At 36.8% G+C, this 15500-nt stretch overlaps 1 protein-coding gene across 1 annotated transcript in view; it reads left to right on the top strand.

Annotated features, from left to right (window-relative positions):
• The window catches only part of ZYG11B (zyg-11 family member B, cell cycle regulator), a 72752-nt gene continuing 57252 nt past the window's right edge, over positions 1-15500 (top strand). The window contains exon 1 of the mRNA XM_010951785.3: positions 1-237. Coding sequence (XP_010950087.2) covers positions 208-237 — 30 coding nt within the window. The 5' untranslated portion in view covers positions 1-207. The remainder of the gene's footprint in view (positions 238-15500) is intronic.

The raw sequence follows: 15500 nt of genomic DNA, 5'->3' as shown, positions 1-15500 counted from the left end.
GCAAGGGCGGGGCCTCGGGGGCGGAGTCTGCGCTCCAGGTCCGGCTGCGGCTGCGGCTGCTGCACTTCCAGCTTCTGAGGCAAGGAGGCCGAGGCCTGGGCCAAGCCCGGAGCCGCCGCTCGTCGGAGCCTCCTGGAGCCCCCGCGCCGGCTCAGCCTGGGGGCGGGCTCAGGCCCGGCCCGCCGCCGAACCCGGGACAGAGGCTGCATGCCCGAGGAGCAGGCCGGCACAACCATGGTAAGGGAGCGAGGCCTGCCTGAACCACAGCCTCCCGCCACCCTGGCCCCCGCGGGCCTGCCCCTCCCCAGCTCCGGTGCCCCTTTTGCTCCTGCCTTTACCTCCCCTCCTTGTTACCTCCCCCTCAGTAATCTGCTATTCCTTCCCTTTGGTCCCTGGACACCTGCTGGGGTGACACCCCCCATCTCTCTCCACCTCGGTGACACCCTTTTTTTTTGTTACCCCCAGTGACAGCCTCTTTCGCGTTCCCCTCTGCTGCCCCCTCCTCGTCCTTTAATCCGACCTTCCTTTTCTCTACCATTTTGCCTTGTTTTCTCTTTTGAGATATTTGCGCCTTCCCTCTTTTTCCTCCCTCTATTTTGCTCCTGCTCTTTGCTCTCGTTCCTTACCCCTTTCACCATTTTATCAACATTGCCCTCTCCTCTCCGTATGCATTCTCCCTTTCGTCCTCTACCATCTACATTTCCTCTCCCCCTTATCGGATGTCCTCTCTTCCCCGCTCCCACAGCTGTCCCCATTTCCTTCTATGGGATTCAAGGGTCTAAGCAGGAACAATTTGAGGGCAATTGCTTCCCAGGAGCTGTAGGGCGGGCAGATAGGGAGTCGCAGGCCTTCTTCTTCCTTTTCTTTTTTGAAAAGGAAGGGGCGGGGGGCCCGGAGGTATTGGAGAGAGCCTGCAAACCTTATTACCTAATGTCATTGCAAAATCTGAGTGATAGTGTGTTTTGGAGTGAGGGAGTGAGGCTTGGGGTGAGGGCTGCATGCTTACTATGGCCTTGTGAGATATCTAACCTTTTGATATAAATAACTTAAAATGTTTTGAAATGTATTTTTAAATTGAGCACCTTTTAACGTGGAGGTACGGTTTGGGAAATTTAAACATTTATTTACAGGCTTGATTGTTACTCAGAACAAATGGTTTATTTTTGGAGGCAGAGACCAGGGCATCTGAAGACAGAAAATCAGTGTGGCAGTCAGATTGTGACAGTCTCTTTAATACCTTGTAATATCTTCATTTGTTTTGCCCTTTCTGCTTTAAGTTGGGAGACACTTGGAAATTTTCTCTCTGTCCTGTTTCAAAATAGGTTGAGGCTTCAGTGGGTTTTTCATTGAGTTGAGTTACACATGGTTTGCAGTTAGTTTAATGGATCCATTGTTTCTTTATATGCAGCAATCTAAGTTTTGGTCTCTGGGAGGAATAAGACATTCCAGTCAAAACTAAGTCCCGGTAATCATGTTCGTCTAGGAGGTTAGTCAGTTTCTATTTTTTCCCCATCTGTTTTTTAGAGAAGTGGTTTATTGTAAAGTTATTTAAGCTGTGAACTTTCCCTAACTCACCAACTCTGCATTTTAGGTTGTCATTCTCCTATGTCTGCCTCCACAACAACCCACGTTCACAAACCATCACACTGTCACTGTATGTTAACACATTTCTTCCCCTGAAATGTGAATTCTTCTAGGCAACAACTGTACCTTACTTATTCCTGTTATTCCCAGTGCCCAGGCCAAGTAGGTGCTGAATAATTTCAATGTATGGTCTCATTTTCTGATCTGACAAATACGATCTTAAACTGAAATTTGAGGCAACTAGTGGATTACACAGAAAGAGTGAGTTTGAGAATCTTATTTTTGGTGCAAAAAGGAAATTTAGTAAGATGTCATGATCTCTTCAGAATAAAGAGCTGTCCCATCTAAGATACCAAATTGCTAGATTTTTGGAAGTGTTAGACATCCCACTGAGAATGAATGTATGAATACAGAGGGAGAAGTTATGAACTCCTTTTCGGATATTTAGGATCCAGTGGTGTCATTTGAACTGGGCCTGAAAGACGAATAGGATTTATATAGATTATTTCGGGACGGAGAATAGTTTGTTGTGTATGTGAGTAGAAAGTAATAAGGATGTATTATAGGGGGCTGGATTACCTTATAGCATGAAGCGTGCAGGAATGAGGATGTGTAGTAGGAAATGAGACTAGAAAGATATATTAGACATGATTATGGTTTAGACTTTACCTCCAACTACGGGATTTTTCCTTACTTGTTAAAATCACACACACACACACAGAGTAAAAGTACATGTATAGGAGAGGTGAAGAAAAAGTAAAATATTATCTTATTATGAGCTGAGAATTATTTGTAGAGGCTACCTTTTAAAATTTCCTTGTGTAATATGTGTAGTAGGGACTCAATAAATAGAACCAAACATTATTATAAAGCTTTTTGTTTACATTTTTCAAATTGTTCATTGTTATATTGTGTTTTGAATAGTTGAGATGTCTAAGACAGGGGTTCTAAAACTTCCCAGTGAATCAGAATCACCTGGAGGGCTTGTGGTGTGCCACTTCCAGATTTTGATTTGTTGATCTGGAGTAGGGCCTGAGAGTTTGCATTCCTAACAAGTACTTACTGTCATGCTGGTGTTCCTGATCTGTCCACCACACTTTGAGAACCACTGGTCTAAGACATAGTCTTTACTTTTTATTTATCTAACAGATTTTTTTGAGTGCCATTGACTGTTGACATTGGGAGTTTTAAACAAATAGTAAAACAGATGTGGTCTCAGCCTTTTCATATCTTTTGTCTGTGGACAAATACATATCAAGCAAAAAGAGTAATTATCAATGTGAAGAGTGCTAAGAAAAGAAAAGTAGTGGGATCATGGTGTGAGAGAGTTAGGGATGGTTTCCCAGAGGATCTTACTTTCAGGAAGAAAACTAAAGGATTAAATAATAGAAGTTGTGTCATAGAAAGCCAGATAGAAGGAATGGCATATGTGAATGACCTCTGATGGTACTTTCTCTTGCTTAACTCTGGATATCCTGGAGTTCTCAGCTCAAGGAAGTCATGGAAATGCCAACTGCCCCGCCTAGCCATTAAAAAAACAAAGCAAACAAAAACCTAAGTCATACCCTTCTATTATATAATCCTCTTTCATGGAATACATATCAATTTTAGTTTTATATTTCTGTGATTTTTTGGTTAATGTCTGTCTCTACCCTTAGAGTAAAAATCGTTGATATAGAAGTGGTTTTTAACCAGCTGCTAAGGGCCAAGTGATGTTCTAGGCCCAGTGGCTAAAAAAAAAATGACATGGTCCCTTAGGGTAAGGAAGGTAGACAGACCATAAACAAATAAATATATAATGAGAATAGTTATAAATGCTAAGAAGAAATAGATCAAAGTAAGATATAAAATGATGTATATGTGTGTGTGGCAACTATTTTAGGTAGTCTGGTTAGGCAGCAGCACTAATAGCTAATATTTATTGAACATGACTATATATAGGCCCTGTTTTAAGTGCTTTACATATTTTATCTCAATTAATCCTCATAGTAACCCAGTGAGGTTAAGTATTAGCTCTCTGAAGATAGAGACCATGTTTCTTTGACTTATATTTTATCTTTAAGACCTCCATAGTGTCTGGTCTAAAATAAGTGCTCAGTGAATATTTGTTGAATGGATGAATGACTTGGGGGAGGATCAGAAAGTCAAGGAAGCTTTGTTGAGAAAGGACATTTGAATTGGGATTTTAACTACTGGGATTTTATTGGGTAAAAATTTGGGAAGGAAAGCCATTCTTGGCAAGGGACCAGCTTGCGCATAGAAACTGAAACCGAAGCAGGCACGATATACGCTGGGAAATGTGTGAGTGTAGCATTGAGGGTGCAGTAGGATATGGGAATAGGTGAGCCTAGTGGTCAGATCATGGGGGGGACCTTGAATCATAGCCTCAGGAGTTTTGGCCTCATTGTAAAAACGCTGAGTATCTTGAAAGGTAAGAAGGAATTATCATAATAAAGAGATTTTGAGGATGATCACTCTAAATTAATTTGAAACATGGTTTGGAGTGGCAAGAACTGTTACACTAGTTTAGGTGAAAAGGAAGTGTGTGAACTTTCACCCTAACCTTGTTGTGGTGATGGTGGTGATTTAAATTAGAGGAAGGGGAGCATAGGGAAATGAAACAGGAAGATCTGGCACACCACTTTGTGGCTAAGGGAATTTTCCCCAGAGGCATTACCAAGGAGTTGTAGAAGAGGCACAGAATCACTAACAGCTTTGCAGTTTTACTGACTGGGCATCAGTTTTCATATATATAGCCTTTAGGGATTTATGAGAATATGAAAACAAAGGTAAATTTACCATACCAAAATCCTTTATTTATGAACAGTAAGTCTCGCAAAGGTCATGTGTTAGGTCATATAGAGAGAATCAGCACTTCCCAACCTTACTTTTTTTTTTTTTTTTTAAGTTTTTGTGTGCTATGAGAAGGGAGTAATTTTAAGTAAAATATATTTTATTTTTAAATGACATATATATGTCATTTACTAATATATTGAACAAAATACCTTGAAACAAATGTCAGCCTTTCCTGTTCAACAAATGACACATTGACATAAGATAAAGCATTATTTGTCATATTTAAAAATGCATATATGTTACAATGTAGATTGAGATTAATTATGCTCATGGCATCAAAATTGATAAGAGCTGACTTTTTAACCTTAAATTTGGAAGTTTTGAATTTTTGTACTGAAAAATCAACAGGTTTTTTTAAATGTTCTGTTTTGTTTCTGAATGACAAAATAAGAAGAATGGTTCCAGGCTGCTACTTGGAAGCCTGTCTCCACAAATAAAACATTGAAATTATTACAGTATTGAAAATTCAAATTGGATATAACTATCATCACATTTTTTTTTAATGCTTAAAAAAATTCTGAGATATCTTGGTGTACCATTTAAGAATCCTGATCAGATAAATGCCCTCATTTACTCTTATTTAGTCATTAGTGTAGCTTATGTTTCCTGTCTTTAACCAACAGTTCATTATAAGAATAGAAATAATTTAAAATTACTGTGATGTTCAGGTTCAGATGAAGTTATAACAATTGAGTGACTATAATATGATGAATAAGTCTCCTAATATCTGCTAATTCATACATGTTCAGTAGATAAATTTTTGGATACTCTCAAACTCTTCTGTTTTTAAAGGAGAAAGTTTTAAATAATTATTTTATTAGATGGCCAAAAATATACAGATTGAAACAGACATCAGTGTTGAATTTAATGATGTGAGCCATCCATGAATTAGGAAATATGCTAGCTAGCACACTACTTTTTTCATAGGTTCTAAAGCTAGCTCTTAAAAACACACAGCCGATAAGTGGCAGAAATAATTATTTGCAATGGAATAAAATACAATTTTAATGCTAATAATTAAAATAAAAATAATATTAAACCAGAATTCTTGAATGCTGGGCCATTTATTTTGAGAGCATGATCTCATACATTTAGTGAGCACACAATGTATCAGATGATGTGCTAATTAATCTTCACAGTTCCATGAGGTTGATGATGCTTTCTCATTGCGCAGTTAAGAAAACTGAGGCTTTGAGAAATCAGGTAACTTTCCTTTGGTCACATACCTGATAAGTGACAGAACAGGATTTAAACACAGATTTGTCTGATCCCTTATTTCAAATACCTTCCCTGGGCTCTATGAGATTGTAGGAATCCAAACTGAATTCAGGCATTTAAAATACTTGTAACGTTTCCTTTATTCAAGTAATTCATATTTATTGAAAAAAATTGGTCAAAGGGTGTGTATAATTTTATGGTTCTTGATCCATATTGCCAAATCATCTTCTGTAATGTACTTGGAGAATATCAGATGTTGGTGTCATTCTGTCCTTAGCATTTAGATACCTTTTTAACATGGAAAGTCTTGAGACACATGACAGGAATGTATTTTTAGAATACATCAATTGGGGGAAAAACCAAAAGGCTGGTAGGAATTCAGTAGTTTTTAAAAATGATACTGCATGCTTAATTCTAACAGCATCTGTTGTGTATTGAAAGTGTACATTTCACAATATTATTGTGTACAGAGCATACTTGGTATGAATATAAGTTTGTGGACTCTTCACTATACTTAAAGAGCCTACAGTTTAGGCCCCGCTAGTTTAAGGTGGTCTTACAGGGTTGCTACGGCCACACAGATTGTACATATGTACAGTTGTCAACTCAGGTGACATATGGACAGCAGTGGGTCTACAAAAATCTGTATCCTGTGAACTTGGCGGTGTCTAGCACACAGTAGGAGCTCAGCAAATAGTTTTGCATACTATACTAGGACCCTTAAGATCTAATCCTTTAATGAAACTAGTCATTTTATGGGGAAGTTTTTGCATTTTATGCTCAGAAATACTGAGCACACAATATGCTGCTTTCCATGCCTCTAGTTTTGTTTACATTGTTCCTTTAGCCTAGAATGCTGTCCCACTTCTTGAGTATTTAACCTGCAAATGTCCCCTTAAACCCTACTTCCTTTGTGAATCCTTCATTGACCTCCAGGCAGCCTGTGTCTCTCCTGTACTTTGTCCCGTGGTTACAGTAGTTACTCTGTGGTGTTGATATTATTTGTTAACAAGGCTGTCTGTCTCTCCAGATTGTGAGCTTTTTGAGGGTAAGGAGAGTGCTGTGTTTTTTCAGTTTCCTGTCTTAAGCACTTAGCATAATGCCTGAGACATAATAAGTAGATAAATATTTGTTTAGTGAAAGAATGTGTGTACTTTGTAGAGAATTGCATAAGGTGATGTTTACTGAGGTGTGAATTACAAAAGGAGGGTGGGAAAAGGTGAATGCTCTGTACACATGTCCCCTGAGGGGGAAAAGAGATTTGATGGGTATGAAATGTTGGATCAGATAGTTTTTCTTACTAGCCTAAGTGGTACTTTTGACCTAGGATAAATGTTTCTGTCCAGAAGAGTTCATTAGGAAGAGCTGGGGAAGAAGCCAAGTGATTTCAAGATGAATTGCAAAGCCATATCCCTTTGTATAAACATTTGCAAATTATTTGTCCATGATTTGTGGACGTGTCCTTCCAGAGAATAGAATTTTAAATACAGATAGTAAAGAATCAGTTACTGGTAAATCTAGAGGGGTAGTTAATTATTTAAACATTTTGTTAGCTCTGTATAAAGATCTTTTTTCTTTTTTTCCTATATCCAGTTCTCCATTGTATAGACATTTTTCCTAGCTCTCCAGTATCTTAATGCCCATTCAATGTCATATTCTCCTTTTCTAAGGACATTTTTTAAAAAGTTTCAATTTTTGTGGTTATGTAATGTCAGTTATTTTCTTTTCATAGGCCTTGTAACCTTTGGCAAATCATTCCACCTTTCTGTGCTTCCATTTTTAAATCTCTAAAGTGAAAAGGTTGTATTAAATCATCTCTGTGATCCCTCCCATGTCTTAAAAAAATGTAGTAAAGGTCTAGCAAGTTAAAGGTAACTATTTTAATGAAGCAGATACATTCTATTAGCTGTAGTACGATGAAATCAGGGCAAACTGCATTTACAGGTTTTAATTTTGTGTAAACTTGAGCTCTTACCTCCATTAGTGTATTACCCAACTTTTTATACCAGAAACCCCTCATTCAATTATGTTAGTATTTGCATGGTACTTTAGCATTTCAAAGACATTTTCGTACACATCCCATTTATTCCTCACTACCATTTTGTGAAGTAGTCAAGATAGAGGTTTAGCATCAGTTTTACAGATAAGAAAACTGAGAAGTTAACTTATTTTCTTAAGGCCACACAGCTAGTAAGTAGCAGAGCCAGGACTGACTGCAAGCCCAGTGCTCTTTCCATTATTAACCCAGCTTCTCTGTTTACCATATTATATTTCAAAACTAATGCTAGTAGTTAAGAGGAAAATAATGCTAAAGTATCTTTTTGAGTTAGTGATTCCTATGATCTGCTCATCTGCTCAGTGAGTGATTACTGACCTGAATTTTTGTTTTGTTTCTGATAATAGCTTTATTACATGAGCTAATATGGAAGAGAAGGGGATTTATTTACTTTTCCAGGTCTCAACCTTTTTTAGGTAAAAATCTAGCTCCTTGCCCTTTAGCACATAGCCATTTGCCACACTGGTCAGGCCTTGAAATGAGACATGCAAGGAGCTTGCCTTACCTGCATTTTTATTTGGCACCTAGGGATCTCTGAAGAGTAGTTGATGGTTTTTTGAAAAAGAAAAAGTAATTCCCCACAGTCCGTGTCAAATAGTTCAATATATCTGTATCGTTGAGCACAATATATCTGTGCCCGTGGTACTATGTTCTTGACTTTCTTCGTCATTTACAAAATGATTTTGTTTGGGGAAAGAGAAGATAAAGGAATTAGATCATATCTACAGTTATATTAGATGTTTATTCCTGCAAGTCTAACTTGGTTGAATCAGTAGTAGAAAATACAAGGGGGAAAAAACCCCATAAACTAAACAGATTTCCCATAGAGTACTTACTAAAATGAGGAGTCAAAGATTGTTCCAATACCTGAAGTTTCTTACATTTATGAACTCAAATGACATTGTCTGCTTTTCAATCCCATTCTTTAATTTCAGGGCTAGATTTGGGACATAATATTTCTCTCTGGACATATAGTCTCTTCCTCTAGGGGCAAATAAGTGTTTTAAATACACCTAACGATAAATTTGTGCTTGACTGTTCATTTATTCATTCAATAAACATTTAATGCCTACTATATAGTAGGCATTGTTGTTGGCTTTGGAAATACAGCAGTGAACAAAACGTAGTGTTTGTTCTGTGGAATTTATATTCTATAATAATAGCTAACATTTACTGAGTGGTTAATATATACCAGTCACTGTTCCAAGTGTCTTGCACCTAAAATTTATTTAATTCTGACAACAATCCTGTGATGTAGGTAGTATTATTGTCTGCATTTTACAGATCATGAAACTGAGGTGTGGGGAGATTAAGTACTTTGCCTAAAGTTATATTATTTTATAAATGGTAGAGCTGGCATTTCAATCCAGGCAGACTGACTCCCAAGCCAGTACTTCGCACCACAGTATTACATAGTCCTTCAGCGAGATGTCAGTAAAAAATGTATTCCTAACACTAAAATTGTCAAGTGTAATCTTTGTAGTCACCTAGTTTCTGGTCCAATCTTTAGGAAAAAAATCATCCAGGGATACCAAAAAAAGGAGCACTATCAGAGCCATTACCTTCTATTAGAGGATCTCTCAGTCCTAGGAGCCTTTTAGGTAGGGGATGAGATTTTGAGTCTGATTCATATGAGCTGGAACTGAGACAACTACATAAAGGTAGGACTTTAACTAAAATGCCTATACTCTTAATGAAAAGGTAGAGTAAACAATATTTGCCTAATACTGTAGAGAGATAAAGGAGCTTATTTGTCTTGACATGGACTCTGGGTGGGAAAAGTCTCTCTTGGGAACTTACAACCATGAACCTGTTGTCCTATGCGTCTGAAACTTAAATTTATATTACTTGTTCAAGATCATGGCTAAGAAGTGGAAAGGGAACATTTACTGAGTAATTACTCTGTCAGGCATTGTGCTGGAGGCTTTAAACACACTTTCTCACTTCATCTGAGATAAGTACTATGATTATCCCTGTTCTACAAAGGGCAGAATTGAGGGTCAGAAAAGCTAGATAATTTGCAGTATAACACCTCTAGAATTCAAATCCAGGTCCAGTATTCTTCCTACTAACCACAGTTCCTCTGGAAACGTCACTTCACTTTTGTGCCTTAGCTTCCTTAACTGTAAAATGAAATTTGTAATATTTTTTCCTTTCACTTCATAAGGATATTTTAAGTATCAATTGGAATAAAGAATGTAAATTTGCTTTATTTATTGTGAGATATTGTTACCAGCATCATCCGTAAGTGTAATTTTCCTTGTAATTAACCAAAAGAGAGACCTCATTGCTCAGCAGTTTTAAAGTCCACAGGTCTGTCTGGAGGAGTTAAGGCAATCTTAGTACTCTTTATATCAGGTGTTTCCTAAAGTAGTTTCACAAGGAGAAATAAAATGAATTTTGAAATACGTTACCATCTAGTAATTTACTAATTCATTCAACAAATAATTTATTGGATGTGTTTTGGGGGACTTTAGTTCCCAAGTATAAAAGCTGTCTTATCTATGAGGATCTATTTCACTTTTTATCGTACCAGCAGCAGTGGAAGCCCCAGTCCCCTCCAACAGTAGAGTACAATTGCAATATGCAGTCAATTTCCAGTGTCCTTGACCTCCCGCATTTGCTGGAAATGGGTGAGCCATTGCACAGAATGCTGAAATGCTTCTTTGCCATGACTTTGGCAATGTAGTAACAGAATGAAGCTTTTAAGTATGTAAAATCCATTAACAAAGTATGTAACTAGGCCAAGGGGAAATGACTGAAAATGCCTCTAGAAGATTGTTGTGTAGATGACTAAATATTTCAGAGAAGGAGAGTATAAGAAAGCACACACACACAAAAAAAATAAGGGAAATTAAAAGAGAGCTATGAGAAGGTTAGGAAGAGCTAATGAGTATCAATGTGCGAGGCCTCAGAGACTCCTTATGAAGAGGTCTGTCTGATACTTTGAAGTGCTACAGCACTCCTACTACATGTGTACAAACGTAACTTGTTGGAATTCCTCCAATTTCTTGGAAGAGAGCTTTGTAATCAGTGCCTCAGCAATGTTATCTTTAGTTGATGGTAATTTTTTATTGTTACTGGGTTTATATCTTAATTATGAATTACCATTAATTTAACTTTATTATTAGTGTCATTTGTTGTGACTTACTTGGTTAATCTAGTGTGTGGTGATATATATTTGCATTAATAGAACTTTTGACATAAAAATTTCCAAATTTAGTATTTAGTATTGTTATTCGAATAGGAAACATCCATTTTTTTCTCTTCTGTTTTTTTATGAGGGGAAGGTAATTGAGTTTATTTATTTATTTATATTTGGAGGAGGTACTGGAGATTGAACCCAGGATCTCAGGCATGCTAAGCATGAGCTCTACCACTTGAGCTACACCCTCCCCCCACCAACATCTATTTTCTTGGTAAAGCAGATGTCTGTAAAATTTCCTTGTGGTAATACTTGTTTGTTAACACTGTTTTCCTCTGGAACTTGGGACCAGGAAGGATGGGTAGCCTGTGAGGTTTTTTGCCTCACCTAAGTGGATCACAGACAAAAAGCATTTGAGAACTCACTAACTTTCCTTGAATTCACAGTCTTGAGAGGGAGACAGCCATCTAAACAAATAAAAGTTATATCTTGGATAATTGCGATAGAGTTGTATACAATATGTTGTGTGATTATATCTGACTGTGTTTTGGGATATGAAAGACAGCTTCATGGATGAGTGGACAATAGTACTGGCTCTTATAGTGTGAGTAGGAATTTGATAGATGGACAGAGAGAGAAGGGCATTCTAAGGGGGTGGGAACAGCATATATAAAGAAAGGGAGGCATGGCTACCACTGGAAACATTCCTTCTCTGAACCTCAGTTTCCTCAACAAAAATAATCTAAGTTAACCTTACCTCATACAGTCATAAGGATTGTCTTGAAAAGGCTTTATGAATTGACTTGCTAGACAGATGTTTAATGATGAAGATTCTCAGTATTACTTACTTTTCCTTTTCTTCAACATTTGAGAGCCTTCCAGTCTCCCCTGGGTAGTGTCATCTCAAGACCTCTTCTAACCTCCTTTCAGTCTAGTCCTTCTTTTCCTCAGTATTTTTTGTTTTCTTGTTCCTTCAATGTCCTGCTCTGTGACATCTAAAGACAGGAGCAGAAGAAAAGAGAAGTGTATATACCTAGCTTTAATAGCAGGAGAAGTTCTTTAATTGCTTATGTGCAACTATTTAGGTTGTGACCTATGTAGTCTAGTCTCAGAGCAGTGTTACAATCCATGGAACATAATCTTGCAGCCAAAAAGTCATTATGAAATAACTCAAAGTCTTTATTTGCACATTTTGGAACATTGTGAAATAGAGTAGAGATCACAGATATGCTCTCAAAATTCTCTTTTTATTTCCTATCTACTTCCCTTTACATGTCATAGCCACTGCCCTGCCTTTCTGCTGAAAACCCTCCCAAGAATCCCTTTCCAACCTAGTGCATCATTATTAGATGATAAAACCTCTGGGGAATGTAAGACTGCATAGGGAAAAGGTATAGGAGCAGTGGTGAGAAGTTACATTATGGCCAGTTCAGGAAAAATAAAAGTGTGTGTGTTTGTGCACATTTTCATTCAAAATTAAAATAATTTTAAGTCTAATAAAGATGTTTATTCTTACTAGTTTGAATACATATATTATTGAAAAGTATGACCATCCATCATTGATAAAACTGACACTGATTTTTGGTTACCTTACAGTATTTGAAAGGCAGAAACATGAACACAATTTTTTTTTCATTTCTTCAAATTTTTACTTTTATCTTTTTTCACTTTTAATAATTTGATATATTCAGGAGACCATATGAAACATGGAACTGTTTGTAAGCCATGGAACATAGTAAACAAATATCTAAAAACCAATATCCAACTTAAAAGAAGATAACCCCCTGCCACTTTTTCCCCTGTGTGCCCCATTCTCCTATGCTGCTTCCACCCAATCCCAAGGTATCCACTATCGTTTTTTATTTTAAATTTTTCCCTTATTTTCTTCTATAGATTTACGACAACATATTGTTTAGTTTAAAGGTAGCTTTACAGTCTTCTAAAATAACTTTTTGGGCATTATCATTTCCTATGCCTCTGTGGATGTTTAGTTGAAATTCTGCTGCATATACAGTTTTTATTTAGCTTAGATTAATTTTATTCTTAGCATTTTGGTATGTCTTTTAAAGTTATTCAGAAACATACATATTGCTATGTATAATATTCTATAGAATTGATATACCATAATTTGCTTACCTTTTCCTCCCTATTTTAGACATTTGTATATGTGAGTTTATTTTGGGGAAGGGGTCAGAAAAACTATGATTAATCTCTTTGTGTAAAACCTCTGTTAATATCTCTGATTATTGATTATTTCCTTTTTTTCCCTTTCTCTCTCTCTCTCTTTTTTTTTTGTAAATTCTTGGATGAAGTATTGGATCCAGAGAATGGGTGTTTTTAAGATTGTTATTAGATCTTTTATATCCAGAAAAATTGTGCCAGTTTACACTCTGACCTGCAGTATTTGAGAGGACCAACCTGGGTAAACTATTTGAATAATCGCAATGTCAGGATTATATCCTGTTGCATAAAACACTGTTAACCCAAAAAATTAAGTAAAGGGCAGTGCTGTTCTTTCAGACTGGAGTTGTTTTTCCTGTTTTCCATAGGATATTTTTTTCAGCCATTGTTCAGAGACCACATCATTCTGCCTGCTGTACATGTGGTAGTTAATTACAGGGCTTAGCCTTCTAATCAGTCCCCCTGAGAATTTATCTATTCTTATGACTCAGCTGTCACCAGTAGGGGGGTGATATTTAAATCTGTATATTTAGCTCAGTTCTGTCACCAAAGCATTAGTTTGTTTTCTGTTCTCGCCTAAGCAATCTCTCCATGACCATAATAAATTCCCCTGGAGAAACACTCCCTTGCCTTGTCTTCTTATCAATTTGTCAGTGAGATCATGGGAATATTAATTCCTATTTTGTTTTTTATTTTCTAACTTTTTATGTTGACAATTTCAGACTTACAAAAATTTATAAAAATAACACAAAGAATTCTCACATAGACATTCACCCAAATTCCCCAAATGTTAGCATTTTATCCTGTGTGCTTAATTGTGCTCTTTTTACACACACACACACACACACACACACACATTTTCCCCCTGGTTAACTATTACTTTAAATCATGGAGCTTTTTTTTTTAATCTCAGCTTCCCCTTCCTCCACCCTTTCCCCTCCTTCATGATGGGGCTATATGGTATAGGAAAAAGGGCATGATGTTTGGAATTAAATACCTTTGTTCAAGGCCCAATTCTGACACATTTTTAATTAGATGAACTTGGGTACATTATTCTTTCTGGGCTCCAGTATCCTCACCTACAAAATGATGTCAATTATACCAGCTCCACAAGACTGTTAGGAGGCTAAAGGAGATAACGTATGTCAGAGGTATGCTGTATGATTGTTGGTCAGTCCTTCAGAGAACACTTGCCTGTCTAGTAGAGAGCCAGGCATTGTGCTGAGTGCTGGAAATTCAGAAAAAAATCAGCACCTATTTCTATTTGGTTACTTACTGCATTTTGTCAATTCTGCCTTCAAATTATTTTCACTTTTGATTTTTTTTTTCCATTTTCTTTGCTCCTACCCTAATCCTAGTATTGTCACCTCATGTCTGAGCCACTGTAACAATCAACTGGTCCCCAAATTGTCTTTTGGCAGTTATGTCAATGCCAAGTTAATAATTGTTCTGAGAGATGGTATGGTAAAGAGAAAAAGGTATGGACTTCATAGTCAGTAGATCTAGGTTTGTCTCTTTGCCCCTCTTACAGGTATGTCATACTGGGCGAGTCCTTTTACTACTGTTCTAATTTGAATGCATTTTTTTTTCAACTGGTAAATATCAGGGACTGTACTGAGTACTAAGGACATAAAGAAAGAGTTAATAGGTTCCTTGAAGAGCATCATGGTCTAGTGGGTGAGACAAATACAGTCATAAATAACTATGATCTAACATGGAATTATAAAAGAAAACTGACTTTGGAGGCAGATATAAAGAAAAGCTCATGTACTGGTAAAAGCAGAGTTAACTCTAGAATCAGATTGCCTGAGCTCTAATCCTGACTCTAGCACTTATCATCTTGGGCAAATTAATAAACCCCTCAAAGCGTAAGTGTTCTCATCTTCATAGAATGGGGATACTGATAGAACTTACAGAATTTTTATGAGTAGTAAATGAAATTATATATGTAATGTGCTTAGCAAAATTTATTGCATGTAGCATATATTAACAAATAATGAGACCATTAACTATGATTATGATACAGTATAGCAGTTTGAAAGCTTAAAAATACAGGCTTTGGCCTCATTTTTGAAAATTTGAGATTCAAGTTTAGCAACATGCTGACTGTGTGACTATGGGGAATATATTTAACTTAAACCTTAGTTTCCTCACCTATAGAATGCATAGTAAAATGGTGTTTGACTCATAGAATATAGAAATTGGAAGAACTCATTTATCTAAAGAACTCTGAACCTGGACCTGAGTCTTAGTGTTTCATGAAAGATAGTTGTAATTTTTATTCTTGCTCTGCCATCTGCTGGCTGTTTTATCTTTGGTATGTAAATTAATCCTTTCTGAACCTTGGTTTACCTACTTTGTCCAAAACAAAGTTGTTCTGAAGATTGCAAGTATATACAAAGTCGCTAGATTAGTGCCTGACATCACACAGCTGACATTCAGTACATAATAGCTAATAGT

Source organism: Camelus bactrianus, chromosome 13 (genome assembly GCF_048773025.1).
Source record: "Camelus bactrianus isolate YW-2024 breed Bactrian camel chromosome 13, ASM4877302v1, whole genome shotgun sequence".
NCBI classification, from domain to species: domain Eukaryota; kingdom Metazoa; phylum Chordata; class Mammalia; order Artiodactyla; family Camelidae; genus Camelus; species Camelus bactrianus.
Note: the sequence above shows the minus strand (reverse complement) of the source record. Positions and strands in the feature narration are given on the sequence as shown.